This window comes from Aulostomus chinensis, chromosome 20 (genome assembly GCF_037954235.1).
Source record: "Aulostomus chinensis isolate RoL2024-O1b breed Wild chromosome 20, RoL_Achi_v1.0, whole genome shotgun sequence".
Taxonomy (NCBI): domain Eukaryota; kingdom Metazoa; phylum Chordata; class Actinopteri; order Syngnathiformes; family Aulostomidae; genus Aulostomus; species Aulostomus chinensis.
In genome coordinates, this window is record NC_141339.1 from 11,701,996 (window position 1) to 11,724,946 (window position 22,951).

At 41.8% G+C, this 22,951-nt stretch overlaps 1 protein-coding gene across 8 annotated transcripts in view; it reads left to right on the top strand.

Moving 5' to 3' along the window:
• Positions 1-22,951, top strand: part of gphnb (gephyrin b) — a 104,993-nt gene that overhangs the window by 32,468 nt on the left and 49,574 nt on the right. For all 8 annotated transcript variants that reach the window (XM_086188595.1, XM_086188597.1, XM_086188600.1 and 5 more), the window contains exons 2-6: positions 3,591-3,669; positions 15,141-15,198; positions 15,369-15,461; positions 22,076-22,170; positions 22,280-22,346. In XM_086188595.1, the coding sequence (XP_086044721.1) occupies positions 3,591-3,669; positions 15,141-15,198; positions 15,369-15,461; positions 22,076-22,170; positions 22,280-22,346 (392 nt within the window). The remainder of the gene's footprint in view (positions 1-3,590; positions 3,670-15,140; positions 15,199-15,368; positions 15,462-22,075; positions 22,171-22,279; positions 22,347-22,951) is intronic.

Sequence of the window (22,951 nt, forward strand, 5' to 3'; positions counted from 1 at the left end):
TGCATATTTGTCCTCCCTCTCTCACTCCATCCATTTGTGGTTACCATGATGACTCATGTGGCTTGCACCTGCTCCGCGGTGGTGGGGCCATGGTGGATTTAGAAGGTGAGGATATGGAAGGTATCGGCCCTATAAGATATTAAAGTAAGAGCTTGGGGGGGGGGGGGTGTCAGAGTTTGCTTTTCTCACATTGTAATGGTAGTTGACTTGTATTATAGATAAGGGAGACATGTGGAAGACAAGGTAAACGCAGTTCTCTTCTATTCATAGGTGGAAATACTGCATTAAAACTTTGGAAGATATATAAAACCGCATAAGCGTGAAATTAAATGAAACGTCCTCCCAACTTTTGATGATTTTTGATGAGAAGACAAAAAGGTTTGCAATGAAATCTGTGTGACTTTCTGCAAACGCTATTCAAAAAAACTCTGACCTCCTTTTTTAGCCCTGTGTGGTGGGGTGAGTTCTGAGAATCACAGGTTAAAGTACATTCACTCCAGTATAAAATGACCTAAGTCACAGTGAAGATTAGTATTTGTGAAACTAATTCCACTGAAAGTAATTGAAGTACCTGGATAAGAAATTACTAACTTTCCATTTTGATTTTTTTTTTTTTTTAGCCTGTTTAGGTCAGGGCAAAGTAATACACAAAAACAGAACTTGTTGATTCTTTTTTTTTAATGTGAGATAAGATTCATCAAGCTAGAGAAAAGAACAAGCTGCAGCTCTTACGCCATCTCTTCCTCTCTACCCCTCTCTTCCTCACCGACACATGGTCTTTGTTCCTATCCCTCTTAGATTGGACAATTTCTACAGCCTTTCTTGAATTAACTACATGATATTTAATTGTAACTAAAAAAAAAAAAAAATAGCAGCGATTGATTACTACTCCAATTTTAAAAAGTGACGTTAATTTGGAAGTTGCTGTTACGCTAGATTAACAGTCTTCTACAACACACAAGGACCTTAGCTTTCGTTAGCTAGCTGGCTACATTTTCACACTTCAGCTACTGTAGCTCGCAAGAGTTTCAGAAATGTTTTCAGAAGGTACAGCAAGCACTTCATGAAGTACATGTTGCCTCTGTTGGACTGAAAACTTGTGGCCAGGGACTGTCATCAGAAGCTGCCTCATGTTGCGGTTTGACCATCATCAGTCTTTGTGGTCAGAAGTCAGGCAGGTGATATCTGCAGTCGAGGTGTTCCTCAGTGTGTTTCCCTGCTAAACTCATTTTGAGCAGACCAGACTCTTTGTTATGGGGAAAAAATGGCTGCAAGGCAAAATACCATGCTCAGGTATAGAGAAAAGGTACAATTTAAGGTGACTTTGTTTTACGGGTTTTCGTGCAACTGTAATTAAGGTTATCACCTTCTTGCCTTCTTGTCAGACCACCCGGAGGGCATTAAATTACATCTGACCTCAAAGTCCACTTTGATTCAAAGAGGAACTTTTTGTTTGGGGATTTTTGTGGTCAAAGACAATACACTTTTTGGCCTGATTATGAGTTAATTTCACATAAATGTAGACAAGAGGGATTCATTGTAAAGAAAATGCCAGCTTGCATCAGTAATCTGATGAACTTGTCCAGAATCAGCACGATATTTGTGTTGAATGTTTGCAGCATGAAAGGGCACAAAGATGTTCTCAGCTAGCCGATCACAGGGTTCCCTCTGTTAGCTTAATTGTCGAGCAATGTTAGCAACTTCCCCAGTAATCTTGACGTAGTTGTTATTTGTCTCATACGATACAGATTTGCTGTTTCTGATTCACTGTGAGAAGAACAAATGCTAAGTACCTCATTCACTAACGTTAGCTTACCAGCCTGGTCATCCGCGAATGCGACATTCATCCAGAACTTTGAATCTTTGCCTTTGAAATAGCAGTACAAACCTGGATTTGAGCTCACGTCATCAACAGGAATGTTGGCATGTAAACTGATTGTTTCCTGAAAGAGCTCATTACAGGAAGGTGAGATTACCCAGATAGCTGTCAAATTTTGGCCTGATCCTGACCTGGGGCATGTTTGGCACTTCTGACTCAGATGTGGGCCTCCTTTGGGCCAAACATTCATTTCTATCAGGGCAATAAGAATTAACTTTATGAACCGTCCCTACTTGTCAACGGGTTAAAAGTTTACCGAATCAGCCCATTTGAGCCACCAACGTTTTTACAGTGGTATGTTATTAAATGAGGAACTGATGACAATTAACTGTCACTAATGTCAACAATCAACTTATTCAAAACCACAATCGACAAGCAGAAGTGTTACACTCCTTTTAACCAAAGTCACTGCTTAAATCGTGGACTTGGAGACAAATGTGAGGTACAACCAGGGGTGAATGTGAGCCGGAACGGGCCGGAACACAGTTACGGTAAAATATTCACGTCCGTAACGGAGTTCCGTTAAAAAAAGGAGGAGGGAGCTGTCAAAATCCCATATTAAATAAAGAAAACGATGTCTAAAGGCGGTTTGGAGCGCAGGGTGGGGCGCAAGCATGCTCAGCGCTACCGAGTTGCTGGGCTTGGTTTGCGCTCATGTGACGTCACAGCGCGCCCACATACACGATGAATGGACTTCCCCCGCGCAGCCTGCGCCTTGCGCGTTCAGTGTGAAACCGCCTTGACACGGAGTCGTGCCCATGAGTGCATCTCCGCATGCGAGGCGTTTCTGGTTGGCTGACAGACGAACACGTGGGTCACGTTACCAGCATTGTTAGTTTTGATAGGTTAAAAACACACGTGTTCTGCTTTCATGGAACGAAAAAAGAGAAAGAAAACAAAACAGAGGGCAACATCAAATTAGTAATTGTTCTTGAAATTTTCCACGTTTTGTGTCACTCACTGTAAAGTGTAAACTGATATTTTGCTAAATAAATCATTGAGTGATATTGATGATCTGTTTTTCCATGTATGCATGTCTGCCTGTTCCCTGTTGTTAGCACTCTAGTGGGCAGTTACTGTAAAAAGCAGTTTTCAAAGCATTTCCAGGGGTTGTGCGGGAAGGGTGGGGCTATGGGGGCTGCAGTTGCGTGGGGAATAGACACCCAAAAACTGTTATAAAAATCACCCAAAATGGATTAAAAACTGTAAAACTTAGTCGGCGTGCGCTTTTTTTTTTAACAGTTCCAGCAAGACTTTTAAGCCACTTTCACCCCTGTGTACAACTATGACTGATTTAATTCTAGAGGTTTCGATTGTAGCTTGAGCCATTCATACCTTTGTAGCTCATTCATTTTTATGCCATGTTGAGGAATTTCACATATGGATGTACTGTATATGTTGGTTAATTGACTCACAAAATGAGATCATAATGGCCTCGGCTGAGCCCACACTGTGACACAAAAAATGTCTCCTGTCCTTTGGAAGCATTTTAAATTTATTTGTCATAATTCCCTGCGGACTTTGTGATTTGATCCCTGTGTCATGTCCTTGTATTTAATTATTCTTATGAGGACTTAAAATGAGAAGACGTAGAAAGAGGAAAACTGTTTAAAAAAAAAACGTCTGTGACAACAAAAGCAGTGTATATCACGCCTACTAATTTAATTACGTTTAGATTTATTTCTGCCTCTCTTTGTTTCTGTCTATCCAGTGAGTGACAGCTGTTTTCGCAACCTTGCAGAGGACCGCAGTGGCGTCAACCTCAAAGATCTCGTCCACGATCCATCCCTGTGAGTATCGGCTCTTTCAAAACTGTTCAGCTCACAAATGACAAAAAAGAAACCAGCCAACAGTGTTCGTGTATTCACACAACTGGCATAAAAAAAAAAAACACTTGCATGTGTGTGTATTTGTGTGAAGACTCCGTTTTGTGCAGGAGTGTTACTAAGAAACTAAAAATATCTCTTCAACACAACATGTCGGGAGCTCGGTGTCACCCTATGGAGAGAAATTCCCAGCATGCATGGCAACAACAAAGGAGCTGCAGCTCTCTTCTGTTTGAGGATGACTCCTGGTATCTGCAGGAAGTCATTATTTGTTCACAGAAGCTAAAGGAGGTGAAATCAGCAATTTTTTCCATTCAAAAGAAAGTGATAAGCGACAAAACAAAATGAAAACACAATCATTTCCGTCAAAGTAGCCAGGAAAGTTTCGAAAATTCGGGCCTGTTATTCTGACGGCAACTTCTGGGGTGGAAGGTTGTTTTTGTTTTGTTTTTTGTCAGTTACTGTTATGGTTTTTTTCCATGCTAAACTCACTTTTATGAATTATGTTCTCTTGGTGTGATAACCATTACGGTTTTGCCTTTTTATATTTTGCCTGCAACCCCAACACATTCCTCTCAGTCTCCCGAGTCATTGTCATGACGCCCGTTGATTTGGATTTGCGGCCGCTGCCTTGTCATAGTAGAGCACCAGTCAGGATCATAAGAGTGTTAACTGAACCCCCCCCCCCCCACACACACACACACACACACACACACCCATGGGAGCCTGGACTGATCCATGCTTGTCGTTTCCTTTACGGGATGTTTATTTTGAGGCTCATGTGTAATGCATGTGTCAAGTGGTGAGTGACACGGAGAGGGGGTGTGAGGAGAATTGTGCCATGTTGCGTTCGTCATGCTAGACAGAGCACCAGAGAGTTATCAGGAATCCATTACACGCTTATGCTGTGTTTACCATCGGAAGTAAAACGTGACATTGTTTTGTGGATCTGTGCACACATTAACACTCCTCACAACTTGTCAGTGTATGATTGTGATTGGGTTTATGCAGATCTTTGTACTGTATTTCTGTACAGGGGTCAAAAACAGTTCATTGGCGGGGTTAGATGCTTCACTTGGTCAACTCCAAATGTTTGGATGCCCTTATTTGACTGACTGCAGCAAATGTACGTCATCTCTGTGGCAACTACGAAGTTCTCCTTAGGTTTGAATAACCTCAGGAACAGTTTTACACATTGTTTTATTTCATTTACATGCATTTCAAGGAGAAATTAAGTCTGATTTTATATAATTTGAAAACGATTAAGCAGCATTGTGGATATAACAAACTTACAGGAATGGCCGACCGTTAGCTTAGCTCAAACAAATGGCTGAATGGGAAATGTTAGCGTATGTATGAAAAGTAATCAAATAGATGAAGTTTATCACTGGTTTGTCCAGAAATAACCCTTCTCATTCTCCCTTGCAGTCGGTCACTCTTCTATTATCAACAAACTTTTGTTTTGTTGGACGAGTCAATTTCCAGTGGGGCTTTATTTCTCATTTCCTAATGATTGTTATACACAATCCTACATGTATTATTGTAGACAAAAAACATTTTGGAGTTTTTTGGACTGAGGTGTGCTTACTATTCCCACACACAAACATTTATTGTGCTAAGCTAACTTGCACTTGCACTTGTCTCTGTGGGTCTCAGCTCTCCTATGCGGCACAAAAGAGACACAAGGGCATCTACCTTCTTGTCCGGTTCTGTGGAGAACAGCAATAATGCGTATTTCCCAGAAAGCTGCCCTGTCCTCCTACAAGGACCGTCGGAATAAATTAGGTGGAATGTGGATATAAGAATACACCGTCTTGCTGGATAAATCACCAGGAACAGTCTCTGTATTGAACTGGGATAGTGTGTGCGGAATAGATCCCTCGGACAGATTTCCATGTTCAACTCAAGTATGGAAGGTGATGAGCAGCAGGTGGGTTGTTTATATTTGAGAGAAGGGGAATTTTGACAGCGTGGGAAAGCGGAAGTGGTGGAGAAAAACAAATGAGATGTAGTCGAATTCCCAGAAGATGATGAAAAGGAAGATTTTCCCTCTTGAAGTTCCCGTCCAGGCTTCATTAACGAAACACTATCCTCAATATTCCAGCCGGTGTGCATGAAAACTATACTCCTGAAAAAACTTTTGGAAGTATTTTGAAATATTTGAATGAGTGAAGTTGTGAAGGCGGCTTATTCAGAGAGATTTTTGATCAAATAAGAATCAGTGGACGTGAAAAGTCTCGGAGTTGGATTTTGGGTATTTTCACATGGACGTGGAGCAATACAAGAAGCTTTGCGTTCAACACAACTTCATGGTATCGCTGCTGCGTGTGGTTACATGTACAGTGGCTGGCAAACGTGAGTTCAGGTTAAACGAGACGCTGTTACACATTTGGAATAAACAATAGGTCTCACATTGTTAAACTGTGCTATCTATGCAAAGTATATGTGCAAATTGTTCGGTTGTGTTGTGATATTTACTTGATATTCATGTGACGTGACTTTTGACCGGCAAAGGCTTTTCAGTTCATCCTTGAGTCCCGGCATATAAACTGAAACTTAATTTTTTTGTTTTAGAAGTATTTCTTTCTGACATACATTGAAACACTGTTTTTATAATATTGTTAGAATATTTTATTAAAGTATCACAAGCAGGGGGGCGAGAGCAGGGCTGGTAAGGTTTATAACTTTTCTGATACAATACACTCCATTTTTTTTCAGCGCAGATACCGAAACGATAAAAACATCTTTCTTTCAGAAAAATAAAATACACTGTTATTTTATTTTAAATCATGATGTAAATCTCTTTAGATTAATTTTTCGAAGTAGAGAGAGTCCAAATGTCATTCACTTTAAGCATGAAATGTTTATTGTAACTGAACAACAATTAGAATAAAACCACTAAATGAAATCCAAAAGCAACAGTACTTATAATTCAACAAAGCACGATCACGTTAATAAAGTAGAATGAAGTAAACAGGAAGATGCTGTAGGAATTGTTTTTCATGCAAGTGCCATTCTTGCTCCTAGCTGATGGTGTCTCCTGCTGTGGAAAATCTGCACTCTGAGGATGCAGAAGATGCCTGGACACAGAGGCATTTTCATGGGGTGTTCAGACAGCGCAGGCAGGCTATCCTTCATCTGGATCCACCGAGGCCAGGGAAGCTGGTAGGATCCTGTAAAGGTCAGCCTCCTTCTGTGGGACTTAGTTTAGATACTCTGTCCTCAGCAAAGAGCATCTTCAGAGCAGATTGGTTGAGCCTCTTTTATGGATTGTGAAAGCAAATGTGAAGGAAAATCAGGACTAGTTGTGGATTTGATTTTGACAGGGCATTACTGTTGTCCAGTATGGCATTGATATGCAACAAATTCTAATGCTATTGAATGAGTTACATCCCTCTTGTCCTTCGTTTTTGGCACCTCAGTCAGTGTGAAGGACGTGACATCTGCCGGTAGAGCGTGTGGCTGCAGGGTGCTCTAAAACAATCTGAAATCGTAACATCAATACGTCTTAGACACTAGCTAGCCATCAGGAAAGAACTGAGGTTAGCAATCTAGCTATATAGCTTCCTGAATAACACCTGGTAGCTGCTAGCATCATCTACATCAGTTATACAGTCCTGAGCAACAATGCAGGTCGCAAAGGATGAGTGGATATAAATGTTGTGGAAGCGGACTAGGCCCGTCACATTTTGTCTTCTCATGCAATTTAGCACAGTTGCCTCAAGTTCATGTTGTGTATGAATAAAAGCAGGAAGGGTACTGGAAGTGTTACCAATCCCGCCAGCTATTTGCTTATGGCAAACATTGCACTCTATGCCATCTTCAATATCTGAGAAATGTAGCCTGACCTTGGCTTATTGTCAAGGACATCTTTCAATCTGCTTCTAAGTTTGCTGTGGCAGGTATGCAGTTCTTGGATTTGGACATAAGTGGATGTGACACATTTTTGTTTTTCCAACCAAAAAAATACAGAATGTTTTAAAATGTTTCTTTGCTTGGTAGTTCTGATGTGATTCAGTCGCTGCCAAATAATTACTGCCCTTTGATACCCAGTTCTAGATGAAGCAAAGCTGGCATCATATCAAATTTGCTTGAAGAGAGAGTCTGAAGAATCTCCTTCAAATTGTAGTGGATGTTGTCTAAAAAAGACATGGTTTTCCCTCCCATTGAGGCGCACTTTGTCAAGCAGAATGGTTTTGTCAAAGAACCGCCAAAAGGCATGGTCAGTGACCTCACAATCAAGATGCTGCAATGACAGTCATTGAGTTAACGTCTTCTTTCAGCTGCATCATCATAACTTTGACACGGAGTCCAAAGTTTAGGCCATACTTGTGGTCGTCAGACCAGCCCACAAGATCCAGATTATGGGCAGATCCCTGGGCTGCCAATGCCTTTTCCATCCAGTGCAAAAGGGAGCAAGCAGAAACTGTTCAGGGAAGAGACCTACAGTGGAGCACCTCCGCTCACCTCTGCCCATGCTCAGTGCTTTCTTCTCAGCTGTTCACACAATGCCAGGACAAATGGCAGAGAAGCTGTTCATCCCGAATTGCCTTGGTAGCTATGGGAAGACTTTCCTCCTCAAAGTCCTCACTGCAAAGATCAGGTATCAGGGAGGAATTATGCTGTGTGGCAGTGAAGAACTGGGAAGAGGAGAGGAAGGGGGCAGCACATTACTGGTTTAAAATCCCCTTTGACATGTTTGAGGATTCTTGAGTGCAGAATCAAGTCCCACATTCACCTAGCCAAGCTGATCCAGTAAGCCAAGTGCTGAGCAGAACCCTTGGAAGTCTCCATGTTCTCCCTGTTCCTGTGTGGGTTCTCTCTGGTACTCCAGCTTCCTCCCACAGTCCAAAGACATCAAGAGGGGACGAGGCTGATTGATACTCTAAATTGACTGTAGGTGTGACTGTGAGTGTGAATGGTTGTCTGTCTCTATGTGTTGGCCCTGTGATGGACTGATGACCTGTCCAGGGTGAACCCCACCTCTCGCCCGTAGCCGCGGGGATAGGCTCCAGCCCCCCCGCGACCCTGAATAAGCGGAAGAAAATGGATGGATGGCAAACCCCGACAGACAACTCCTGTGCTTACAGAAGGGGGTTATGCTCAAATTGTCCATGTCTGCTTCCAGATGTCTCCACTTCGCCAGAAGATGGAGATGGACAAGATGGACCATAACATGAAAACTAAAGAGAGGGTTCCAAGTATCCGATGTGGATTGTTGCGGCCCAGGGGGAGAAACAGAGTCGAGAGTCAAGAATCTTACTTCACACCTGTGCTGTGTCCCAAATCGCATACTTCCATACTGCATACTTAAAATTTTCAAATTGAGTATACTAAGCACACTATGTACTCAATCGCGCAGTGCGCCAGTTTCGAGGGTGCAGTGCTGTCCCAAATTGCATTCTGTGGTGCACTCACTGGAAATGACAACGTAATGTCTTCTTCTTCTACGCTGATTTGTGACCGGCGAGCACCGCATCAGCATCAGCTAATTACCGCCACCTTTTGCCTGCACTTGTTTGTTGATTTTTGAAGCAGTAAAACAGCAAAGTGAATGGTCATCGTGCATTGTTACGCCACAATCGGCGCCGACAATCCTTCTTCTATTGGCTGAAGATGCAACGGTATGTATGGTTTATTTGTGTGATTGACTCTCACCACAGCTGTCATTTTTATCGATGACATGAGTGCAGCGAGTGTCCACAGTCGCATACTCAAAATCTTGACGGATTTGAGTACATCACCCAGGTCCTTTTGCATACTCAATTTTTGCATACAATCCATACTTTTTCCATTTTGAGTTGAGTTTACTCAAAATTGCAAGTATGTAGTGTGGAAGTATGCGATTTGGGACACACCTCTGGTCTTGTCTTTGCCCTGCTGATTGTTCATCTAACACTAGAGATTACCTGATGACTGGGACAATCTACACGTCACTAAGCTGGGCATCAACATCTTCCCTGGGGTGATTAAAGAGTACCTCTGTGGAGACACGATTCCAGAGGACAACCAGAAGAATTCCATTCCTCCTGAATTTCTCGGCTCATTGAAAGCTTCTGGACTCCCCAACTATAAGCTGTTGCTGTTCAAGGAAGGTTGTACTGAATGCTGCTTAGGAACTTTCAGGTCTTCCCTGCAGCCTAAGGAACCAGATGAAAATCATAGTGGTTGACATGATGAAAAGAACGTTAGAATGTGAGGAAGCAGTTGTGTGACGTGCCATGAGAAGGAGAAAAGGTCAGCCAGATCTGAACTACAGTGACATTCTTTAAATAAATGGAATAATTGTGAGGTGGAGTGGTTTGCAAAATGTTTTGTATCATGGATGCTTGTGGGTGTGTGGGTGTGTTTTAGTTTCTGATGTTATTTATTGGCTTGGAGTGGAACCCCTTGCAGAGCACTCAGAGCTCTCATCACAGTAGGGTTTTGAAGGGGTGGGCACCGTTTCTGCCTCTGTCCCTCCACCCTTTCCCTCTATGAGCTAACATGTTGAGAGGTGACCCCTTGAGAGCTTTCATACATATGCACGGACCAAGTGTGTGTGTGTTTGTGTGTGTGCGTGTGTGTATGTGTGCGTGTGTGTATGTGTGTCAAAGAAAGAGAAAGTGGGATTGAGTGCTCTGTACAAAGAGCTTGTATTATTAATAAAATAACCCTGGAAGATGGATTTCATCTCAAAAGTGTCCCACAACCACTGAGATTTGCAGCTGGCATACACCACACACACACATACACACACACGTACACACACACACATACACACTTTCAGCCACTCTTGGTAAGTGGGCCTCTGACAGTCTATTTCTTCTTTTCTCACTCTTTTCACTCTGTTTCTCTCTTACTGTCTGTTGCTCCTTATCCTCTTCTCTGTGCTCGTCTTTTATTCATAGGAAGATTTGGCGTCCAGGCTTTCAGGCCCAGACTACAGCCATGTCCCCACCCCTACCCCCCCATCCCACCCTCATGTCTCCCACCTCTTGCCTCATTTCCTCACTCTTCATTCCTTCCTCCCCCAACCTAAGGATTTGTCCACACCTCCAGCAAAAAGCCTTTATATCAGACTACTCCTGTCTGTTGTTAGAAGAAGAGCTCTCTGTGTCATAACCCGCCATCGTAGAAGGAGACATAGATGGGTGTTACAGATTAAAATGTTTCAGGCACCCTCCCTTTCTAATAGGCTTTCCTCAATTCCAAGCACACATACCCCAATACAGCCTCAGCATACGATCTACAAAGCAGCCAGTCATGCTGAAAAACCCATAAATGCCCACACTCGGGTATAAATACTGTACATATTTTATACCTCTACAGAAAGTTAACATACACTTCTAAGCGATAACTGTATAGTTATTTTTTAAAAATTTAAACTCAATCCTGTGTCAGAATGTCTTTGTTAGCTTTCATGATATTTAGTCATCCTCAGTTTGTTTCTATGTAAAAAAAAAAAGAAATGTTGTAGTTGACAAAACTTCAGTGTTTAATTGTTTTTTTTTTAAGTCAAAGAAAACTGTAGAAAACTGCATTTCAGGCCTTTTTTTCTTCTTCATTTAGTAAGATTTTTTTTATTCTGTTACACAGACTTTTTATTTCGTAAGGTTTGTGACACTGTGTGCTGTTGCAGCTTTATTATTTTCCATAAGGGGTCTATCAATAGTGAGGATGATATGGGTCAGGGTCTGATGTTAAGATATGCCATTCTTTTTTTTAAAGTATATTTAATGGCATGTGAGTAGGAAGAGGGAGACTTGACACAAGTTAAAGAAAATCCTCCTTTTTTTGTTCCATGTAGGTCTACCAACCTGCTTCAAGTCGGTCTCTCCATTTGTCTTGTAGGAATCACCTGAGAAAGGTGTCCCTGCCAAAAATTTGTCTCAGTAAATCCTATCATCTTATTGCAAGTGCAGAAAACAGCGTATAGGAGTTTATTACTCCTTTTCAATCGGCCCATGGTCTTCATCTATTCAACTGTCCATCCATCCATTTTCTTCCGCTTATTCCTAAGGGGCTATTCAACTGTCAGTTTACTGTTTTTTGTCAGTGGAATCTGAAAAAAAAAGGTAGTTGACGAACAATTTTTCTGTAGTTTTCATGCTCTGAATATAACACGATATAAAAATCAGTCCAGTAGATTTGATTTTGCCAGCTAGATGTAATAAATAAATTAGAACAGACCTAATATTTAAAGATAAAATCCATCCATCCATCTATCTACATGTATGGGGTGGGGGGCTGAAGCCTATAAAGATAAGATTATTCTTTTTAAAAGTATACTATGTGTCACTTTTACGTGATTGTCTTTTTTGTGAGATAAAATTGTTTTTTGAATATGTAGGATACCTCATAAGTAATTGTTTCATCACAATTGGATCAGGCGACAGAGCGACGCTTTGTGCAGTTTGGTGTGAGTAAAAACATGCAGAGGCACCAAAGACAGAGGTACAAAAGATGTTTGTGGTGGTCGTTGTGGTCTGCGGCCCTCTGTTTCGGCCAGGCAAAGGAAAACGTTTGGGGCCCTCCTGCTCTGGTGTATGTTTGTTTGTTTGTTGTGTCGAGATAAAAGTTCTTCTCCCATCACCTTTCTGGAATGCACCAGCAGCTCCACCACCTCTAGGTTTGAAGGTCTTCTTTGGTCTTTCACCTCTGTGCTTCTTGTCATTGCGGCTAAATAAGAACAGGGCAGTGACATCTGTATTCCAGCAGCCTCCCAATCATGACTGAATTGAATTTTACTGCAGACCCCTGCAAAGACAGCACTGTTGCCAGCACTTTGTTCTTATGTAAAATTGATTGCACTGATTATCCTGCAAAGAAAGCTCTGATTAATGGATTGTTTCTCCAATGAGAGCAGTCGGTGGACACAACAATTGCACTTGCATTTGCAGAACAAATCTGTCCGTCTAAAACCTGGACTATGCATGCAATTTGGCTTTCGGTTAAATTTCAGGGTGAACCTAAAATGCACTATAACCTTTACAGGTGAACTTCATATAACCTCTAAACTTCTGAATGCACATGTCCAACTGTTCAATGTTTGCCTTTCGTGGTGGTGGTGGTGGTGGTGGTGGTGTTGGTGGTGGTGGTGTTACAGTGTGGGCACGTGTGTAACTGCCTTACACTTTGTGAATGGTAAAGTGACAAGCCCATACTACCAAATAACATCATTAATCCAGTCATTGTGCTCCTGCATGAACGACACAGACCTAATTTCATCTTTATGGATGACAATGCTCCAGCTTATCGAGGTCACATCATTAGGGAACGGCTGCTGGAGACTGGGGTACTTCGAATGGAGTGGCCTGCACTTTCTCCAGACCTGAATCCCATAGAAAACCTCTGAGATCAGCTGTGTCGCCTTGTAGAGGCTCGTAACTCTGTACCCCAGAACCTCAATGACCTGAGGGTCGCCCTTCGAGAAGAGTGGGATGCCATGCCTCGGCAGACATTAAGTCAACTTGTGAGCAGCATGAGACAAGCAAGCTGGAATTCATGCTCAAGGGCATATAACACATTACTGGGACATAGACTTTTTGTTGTGGTATGCCCAACACTGCTGTTAGCTTTTGTTTCAATAAATTGTTTGAGATGAGGAAATGACCGTGGCATGCTTCTGCTTACAGTAAATGCCCTACTTTCATGACATATCACTGTCTCATGAACTTTTTACATTTTCCATAAATTTCAACCAAAAGCCAAATATCCCCAACTTTTTGTGACTAGTGTATATGGACCATATGTAGTGTGCGCATGTCTATATATAGGAAGCTTTGATGCACATCTTTAAATCCCGTTCATTCTTGAATAAACTCCAAAAAAAGGTATCTACAAAACAAAATAGCCAGTCAACATCGTGCTCCAAATGGCATCCCCGACACAAAAAAAACATAAGCACAAACATTCACTGGCACACACCAACTCTCACACACTCTCACAATGAGCAACACAGCAACTAGAGGCTTCAGATAGGAGCTGTTGCCTAGGAAACGGTGGGAAGGAACCCTCGTTATTTGTGTTGAGCATATTTTCACTTGGTCTGAAACAGAGAGGCATGAAAACCCCAGGAGAAGCAAGAGAGGTGATTTGTCTTGACAGCTCCTTTACTCTCCCGAGGTGTAACACAGACACACACACACACACACACACACACACACACACACACACACACACACCGATCGGACGAATGCACATGCATGAACACACACTTGTACATACAGAGATGCCAAAATCATCCTCCCTCCCATGCACATCAGAAGAAGTAAATCACTCGTGCTGTCACAGGAATGTCAGCAGGGGAGAAGTGTGTGTGTGTGTACGTGTGTGTGCGCACACACGTGTGAGGCTAAATGTGCAGTGTTTCAGGAAAAAGTGCTCCTCAAATGATTCTTTCTGACTTCTCTGTATCTTTTTGTCAGATGGCTTCCCCTTTGAGTTTCCATGCATGCTTGCTGCAGTGTTTTGGTGCTTTAGCGTATCTCATTGTTCAAGCAGGGGTGATGCCTTTAGTTAATGATATTTTCACGGTGCAGAGTTTGTAATCCTCTACTTGTGTGTGTGTGTGTGTGTGTGTGTGTGTGTGTGTGTGTGTGTGTGTGTGTGTGTGTGTAAAAAGCATCCGAAAGGCAGGAAAAGATGTCTGAATGTTCTCAGAGTTCATGCGTATTTGTCTGAGGGATGGTATCATGGTGTTTAAGTGGCTGTCGCAGAGGGGAAACATGATGCAGTCGTCTCCCAAAAATAGCACTCCTTAAAAAAAAAAAAGAAGAAAAAAAAGAAAAGGGTTACGTAAGGGGTGTCTGAGCAGAGCCTTCACCTTGAGCCTGGGGTTGTTGTTGGATTTAGGGTGTCATGCTCGGTGTGGCCACAGGAGGTCACCGTGGTTCTCTGTATGGCAGCAGCAGTAGCAGCTTCCTCTCCAGTGGGCTGTCCTGGTGGAAAATCCTTTCAGGAGGGGATGTTCAAGGGCAATTTCTCTTTCCCTCCTCATCTCTGTTAATCTCTCCATCATTCCTGCCTCAGCTTTGGTCTCATTTCTAACACACTTTTATTACATCATCTGCAGTGTTTGTCATACGTTCTCCCTCTGTATTTTCACAGGTTTACTTCAATGACACATGAAGGTTTCTTTCAAAGCAGGCCAGACTCTGCAGGATACTTTATGTTTCAATCAGACAAACACTAATGAGTTCTGGGGCGGGGATCTTTGGACGCGTGCTTTATTTGCACAATGATATTATAACCTAACCTGCTGATTCTCTGAGGTATTCCACAATCAGCTGTCCCCCGCCTCGATTTTCTGCGTTTCCATTTGCTGCTGAAGCATCGGGAATCAAGATATGGCTCCTCAGCTGACCCTCAAAAAAGGATTTATTAGCAGGAATCACTGAAGTATCTTGGTGTGTGTTTGTATATGTGATTTAATGATACTTTCTCTTTTTCAGGTTAGGGGGGATGATTGCGGCCTACAAGATAGTGCCAGATGAGATAGACGAAATCAAGGTGGGCCAGCATTTACACACTGATAACTGATCACTCCCCTGATCGAGATCATCTTGTGCAGCACAATGATTTCAACAGCTGAATCTGTGTGTGTGTGTGTGTGTGTGTGTGTGTTTGTGTGTGCGTGTGTGTGTGTGTGTGTGTGTGTGTGTGCGCGCGCACATCAACAGGAGACTCTGGTAGATTGGTGTGATGAAAAGGAGCTTAACCTCATTTTAACCACCGGAGGCACCGGCTTTGCCCCGAGAGACGTCACACCTGAGGTGGGCTGTAGTTTTTATTCAGTATATCATGGTTTTGTGTGTTTAAGGCTCACTTTTGAACAAAGTTGATAGCAGTGCAAGGAAGCTTAAGATTTGTGTGAAAATAGACTAGAACTAGAATATGTTTCATATGAAGAAATACAACCACTTTGGGTGAACATGGACACTTTATAAGGGGAGTGTTAACAGATGTGTGTCTTAAGGCTGTTGAATATATCCTGTTGCTCCTTGTGCTTTATTTAAAGAAACTCTTTCTGCTGACACTCTGCTTACAGTGTGTGTGTGTGTGTGCGTGTGTGTGTGCGTGTGTGTGTGCATGCGTGTGCGTGCCTGCACGTGCATGCATGTGTGCGCGCGAGTATGTGTTCCACCACTGATTAACACACAGTGCAATTAGCCCCGCGGTGGCATGGGAAATAAAGAGGCAGAAGTAAAATCCTTATTGACTCACTTTTAAAATAATATGGCATCTTATTGCCAGCAATTTCCGGTATAATGGGTGGCAGGTGTCGTAACAGGTGTGCTGAGCGTTTCTGCTACTGATTATTTATCTGTACTTAAAGGTTAGCGTACAATAACGGATTTCTTGCACCTTTTCTTTTTACACAGTCCCTGTAGTTTGCACAAACTCACTGCTCTAATTAGATTATTTTCATGTTTCTACACCAATAATTTCCCACTGTAAGACTTGTGCATGTTGTTTTATCTTGATGCATTGAAATTTATTTATGTAATTAGCATAATCACTATTTTTAAAAATCCTAATTCAAATGGTTTATTCCTCAGTTTTAGACAGTTTGGGCTACGAGTGTATTCCTTCTGACTTGCAGGGAAAAAAAAGAATTGTGCCGAATGTATAGTTGTTGCATTGTATGTAATGTATACGTCAACAATAATCCTGATCCTAATATGAATACAGCATAAATTATTGGAATTAAAGGTATTAAAAAGCCTGATAACGCATGAGATAGTGAAGTTACGAAGCGGAGTGATATAACGACATTCTGCATTGTGTTACTGCAGAGTTGAAACGAAGCGGTTTAATGCAGCGTAACTGTGGCCATATTAGCGTGTTTCGGTGGCGTTGTATTCAAATCGAGAAGAAAACAGTGGCACGTTTTTCTCTGCAATAAACCACACAAGATCAAAGGTACTTCCATGCTAACACGCAGTATATTGTACTCTAAATGCGACACAATACTGCGTATCCATGCAGGAATACAGTCACTCACCCTTTCCGTCTCTCTTCACTTGCCGTCTACATCATTAAGTTAGTAAAATCATGACTTTCTTCTTTTGGTGTCTACTCCTGTTTGGAACAGGTAGTTATCAATACCTCGATTTCCATATGATTTTCCAACAGTTTTGATCCTGAAACAGGGCCGACACATATTCCAACTGTTTTTCTGGTTTTCACTTGTTCAGCATTTTTACATGATATAAGTTGTTCTCTCAATTTAATTGATTATTGGCCACAATATATAATTTGTTCAAATATATATCAAACACATTTTTTTTCTCCACATTTTTCACTCCATACCCACAATTTCTTTTTCTTTTTTTTTCCTTTCTCTCTTTTTGTCTGCCCCGGGGGCTCCATCCAGTTGAGTTAATGATACACTTGTTTGGATGCACTTAACTTAACCTCGCAATATGACAGACTTCATGCTCAGAGTGTGAAACAAAAATGTTACTGGCCTGGAGGGGAAAAAAAAAAAAATCGAACTCGGCACGTAGTTTGCGATACCGCTGTTTCTTTTTTTCACACAGAGAACGTTTAGTAGGGTTAACGATCGGTCAGCGCCACCGACACGTTCAAAATGAGAGTGTTACTTTGCCAAAATGCTTGAATGCGAGTGTTTAATTATGACTCCAGTGCAGAAAATACCTGAAAACACACGTCATATTGAATTGGCGGGGAACTGATCAGCAGCAGTACTGTTGGTTCTCGTCGGGCGTGAACAACAGAAACTGTGAGCTGAAAAATGCGCCTCTGGAAACTGAATTGGAATTTTTTTTTTTTTTTTTTTTAGTTTGAACTGGGCAGCTTGAATCATTTCATTAAAAAAAAAAAACTGGATTTGAATGGTCTAATTGAAAATTGAATTTATTATTCGGAGCTACATCGAGATAAACTTGAAGCTGAATTTAATATGACGAAACTGCATTTGCTGTGAAATTTCATTTTATCCCGCCTGAACATTCAGTTCTCTGTATACGGTACTCACACATTCTGTTCTCACAATTCAATTTTGGTTTACTGAGACAGACTTCTGGTCTGTGAGGATGAATAATTGAGCGCAGATTCACAGAGCTCCTATTCACGTCTGTGACTTTCCATTTTCGGGCTGTAGGGTGGGTAGAAATTCTCCTGGGCTGAGCTGACACCTAGAAGCTTCTTTCAGGATGTCCCGGGACCAGGAGCTGGACTCTCAGGGTGTAAAAACACAATGCGAATTTTAAAAAAGTTACAACGTAGGCTAGGAATGCGCCACGTCTATAATTGGTCCGAGTTACCGGGGACTGTTATTCCTAACGGAAAACAAAGGAAAACGTTGCTTTTATTATTCTTGCTTCTACTTTATGTACACTAGGTGAGGAATACATCAACTTTTTTCTCCTTCCCCTCTTTCTTTTCCACCCAATAATAAACTGATAAGAATTTTGGGGGTCATTGGTCAAGCGTTACTTCACAAAACGTGGTTTTGAAATGGGCTAAACTCCGTGACTGAATTCCACATAAAATGGCGAACATAATCAATTCATGAGATCGCATTTGCCCCAAAGTCAAAAGTCACCTTCACTGTGACGTCATGGTTTCAGACAGATTGTTATAAAAGGTGGAGGTATAAGTGCATGTAGCAATTCAATTGGAATCCGTTTGAGAGAAAATATTCTTTTATTTTGGAGGCTGAAAGGCGTTCCAAATATTTTGTCCGATCTTATTTATCAGGGTTGCTATCATTAAAGGAACGTCCCTCAATATTTACAACCCGTAATTCAACAGACTCCAAAAAGGACCGCTACACCTAAATGAACACCACCTGAACAGATTGTTGTTGTTTTTTTTAGGAGTTATATTGAAGCACAATAAAAGTAAAATTATACATAATATGCAAATATCAGATCAAAATCAATTAGAAAGGAAGGAAAAAATAAAATGAATTACTGGTGGTGTAAATCAGTAATAGTTTAACATTATTTGTTAAGTGGTCCATACATGTGACACCATTTACCTGTTCGACTGTTCTCAGTTGACCTTAGTACCTGGATCAGACTGACCACTGGTCCCCAGATCTTCCTGGGAGTCCCTCCTGGTTTACCACGGTACACTTGAATTTCTTCGGGCAGTTTTGGGCATTATGGTGGCGCAGAGGTTAGCACTGTTGCCTCACAGCAAGAGGGGCCCACCTTTGAATCCTAGCTGCCCCAGTTTGCATGTTCTCACTGTGCCGGCGTGTTTCCTCCTCCTCCTGCGTCACGGATGTGGATTTTAGGTTAAAACTCCTCACAGAGACGCTGGCAGAAGATCTGCAGTTGGTCCTGGAGTGGCTCGCGTGGCCGCTCACTGCTCTGTAGTGTGCAAAGGTCGCTGTACATGTGACGATAAAGAGTTTTTCCTCTTCTCGAAAGGTAACATGTCTGCAAAATCCTTCAGCCACTTATTGAAAGTTGGTTTGATTTGATGAAAGATTTGATTTTAGGAAATGAACCTATCATCAGAGGACTTTTATATGATACAGCGTTAATTTGATCTGGCAAATTCAAGAAGAAATTTCACCATTTTTCCATCCTATTATTAGAGGAACAAATTATACATCTTGTTCACTTCATTTGAGTGCCAAAGAATTGTTGAATCAACCCATCTCCCCGTCCTCCAGTCGTTGACTTGAAATATGTATCGGGCAGCACCCTTCTTCTTACCCCCCCCCCCTTGTTCCTGTCCCACCCCTCCCACACTCTCTCCCTTCTCCTCATCTCGCTCCCCTCTCTCTCTCTCTCTCTCTCTCTCTCCTGAGTCCAAGCCCACGATGCTCATCAGTGGCTCCTCTCCTTTGAAGTCTTTTTTTCCTACCCTTTCCCTCGCTAATGGTGCGTTTGAAGTGTCACTCAACTCAAGGGCACCCAACACACACAGCTGGAGGAGAAGACACTATCTTCTGTGCTATCTATCTGTAGGGAACTTGCCGCCTCAAGTGCACAACCATAAATGTATACGAACTCCCACACAAACATTTGCTGCAGAAATACTCGCAAAAGAAGTGAAATCTCAACATGAGAAACTTAGAAAACTAAATTTCTTCCCGTTCACGTTATGTAAACTTATATCGCAAACAAACTTTAATGAACAACCACACTTTCTCTTACATTCCAGTTACCGACACGAATGTTTTGTTTTTTTTAATCAATAAACTATTTTAATATGACAGAGTGGCCGTGGAGAAGACATATTTCCCATATCGATGTCAAAGATTAGATCAGTCTTTATCGCTAATGGGTGATGCAGTTGAGAGAAGACAGGTCAGATAAGGATAGTTCAGCCTTCAGACGGTTGTAGACGTAGATTGTGTAAGAAGGACTGTAAATCAATATTTGAAGGGCAGTCCTAATGTCTGTGTCAAGACACGTATTCAAGAGCTTGTTGGAAAATTGTGGGCTGTTAGCAGCATTTTCATTCAGCTCTGCTTTCTTATGAAGAAATGATGTTTTTTTTCTATCTTCATTTACATCCAGTATGTCAGTGTGATGTCAAATTCCTCCAATTCGTTCGTGCTACACTGACGAAGGAGGTGAAATACAACACACGTTCATGACGCGCGTTTCCTTCTAACTATGCATCTTTCGCATCATTAAAAGAGAAACCTAACTTTACAAGGACACTGATTCGATTGTTGCATTCCAGATTAGAATCGAATTGCAACACAGAAAACACAGAGGAGATTAAACGCGTGATGCCTAAACCTGCCAATACTAATTACGACAAACTGGTTTTCATTCGGATGTGCTTTCTCTTTACTAAAATGACGACGCATCCTCTGTTGCCAAAATGCTGACTTTCACACTTCAAACCTTGGTTGCTGGCTAAGTGGAAGAAAACTGCAACTTTACTGAACTGTTTGATGTATTTGCGATTGAATGTTAGCGATGTGGGCTTGCTAGCTTAAGGAAAACTAGATCCGTTTAGCACTTTTATGTTTTAATTTTGTCACATTAAATTAGTAATACACAGTCCTGTTCATATTTTATCTTGAGACATGTTGTAATGTTTATATGTGTCAAATACTGCATAAATCAGTTGGTACCTGCTGGTTTTTGGAACAGCTGAGATGGCAATAATGTGTATGTTGTTTTTTGGTTTTGTTTTGCTTTTTCTTTTCCTTGCTCAGTCAAGCCAAGTGTAATGGCTGTTCCTGTTCCAAGTTGCGAGGTAACAGACAATATAAGTTTGTTTCACAAACTTATAGTCCACGATTTTTCTCTGTCCCCGCCCTAGCTCCATTAATGCTGGCGAAGACTGTTTAAGTTCTATGAGAACTTTAAAAGGAGGCATGCTAACCTGCCCATCCACTACTATTCATTGTGCTTAGCTAACTAGCAGCCAGCTCGTCTCTGATGGTCCCCACTGCACCCTCAGAGGGAATGGCATCTATCTTATTTTATGTCATTCTGATACTTTAATATTATTGTAATTTCTGTTCTTTCATACTCTACTATCTTTTAGTCTTTTAGTTTTTAGTCTTTTAGTTTTTAGCTCCAGTGTTTCCTCGTGGGGGCCCTCCACACTGGGAGGTGTTTCTGGTCCGCCCGCAGGGGCGTCGTCCTTGGGATCGTCCAGGCCCGGAGAGCTGGGGGGCTCTGAATTATATGTGGAGTGTACCCGGTCTGTCCGGGTCGGGGGGTCTCAGTGGCGGCGCTTGTGGGCTGTGGCACCTCCCGGTGAGGATGGCTTCCATAGGTGGTCTTTCCTCACTAGGATTTTCAGTGCCCTGCCATGTTTCTACTTACAGTCAGTGTGTGGTTGTGTGTATGCGTGTGTGTGTATGCGTGTGTGTGTGTGTGTGTGTGTGTGTGTGTGTGTGTGTGTGTGTGTGTGTGTGTGTATGTGTGTGGGGGGGGGGGGTGCAGCGCCAGGCATGTATGTGGTCATGTGGGTTGGGAAGGCCGGGTTCTTAACATTTATTGTATTGTTTTATATTGTATTTAATGTTGCCTGTTTTTCTTTTATTTCTGTGAAGCACTTTGTGTTGCAATTTTTGTATGAAAAGTGCTAAATAAATATGAATAAAGTAAATAAAGTAAAAGTCTGCTTCGAGGGAGGACCGCATATTCGTGTATTTCCCACAAAGCACGTTTCACTTTGACATTGCTGTTTGTTGAACTGCTGCTGAATTTTATTACACTCTCAACTTTACTGAATATCCCCACAGTTTTCACAGTGAAAAAAAACAGCGGCAGTGTTCTCAGTCCTAATGGCTCTCACCTTCCCAAGTAAACAAAACTGAAGAAGTCACCACGTCAGCGTTGGAAAAACCACTGCAAAGACACTTGAGACGAATAAAAAGTTAAACTATGATTCCCACTAATGAGCGTCCCTCCCTCGCTTCTCTCTCCAGGCCACTAAGGAGGTGATTGAGCGTGAAGCTCCAGGGATGTCGCTGGCAATGTTGATGGGATCCCTCAACGTCACACCACTAGGCATGCTTTCCAGGTCAGTCACACACTCTTACAGGACACAACCTGAGGACACTGACTTGTCATCCACTTTCTGCATCTATAGGCTATTAATTCAAACTTTCCTCTGTGTATGTGTGTGACAGACCTGTGTGTGGTATCCGCGGGAAGACACTCATCATTAACTTACCAGGAAGCAAGAAAGGCTCCCAGGTAGGATGTTACAAGAGCCACAGAGTAGCGTGTTTCAATCAGGACCACTCTCGACACATCCACCACAGAACTGATCAAGCAAGTCACTTCACAGTTATCTTTGATAGAATAGCTTTGTTTGAGGGCACCTGACATTCCCACTTGCCCTAAAACAGCAGCGCAAAATCCCCGAACATCTCAGCAGCTACATGACAAAGCAATAATATGGTAGCGAATAGATTAGAACAATGAAAAAAAAAACTAAAACCATAAGTACCATTACACACACACGGTTAATACATGAACACATGATGATACAATGCTAGTGCAAAGAGAATCGAGCAAAGAAAAAAGAAAGGAAAATAGATTTGAGAAAATATGAATGGAATATGATGAAGGAAAGGAATATTATTGTCATTCTTATTTATATTAACTATTAATTAATTAATATTCATTTTACTTCTCACATTATTTATTGTAGGGTTTGTTTTTTCACTTTCTTGCTTGCTTACGTTCTTGTTTCTAATGAATATTTGGGTGGTACACAGAATTGGGATTTTAACAAGTAGTATTGGGCTATTATGTAAAGTGTTAGCTTGGGATACCATACAATGTTTATAAGTGAA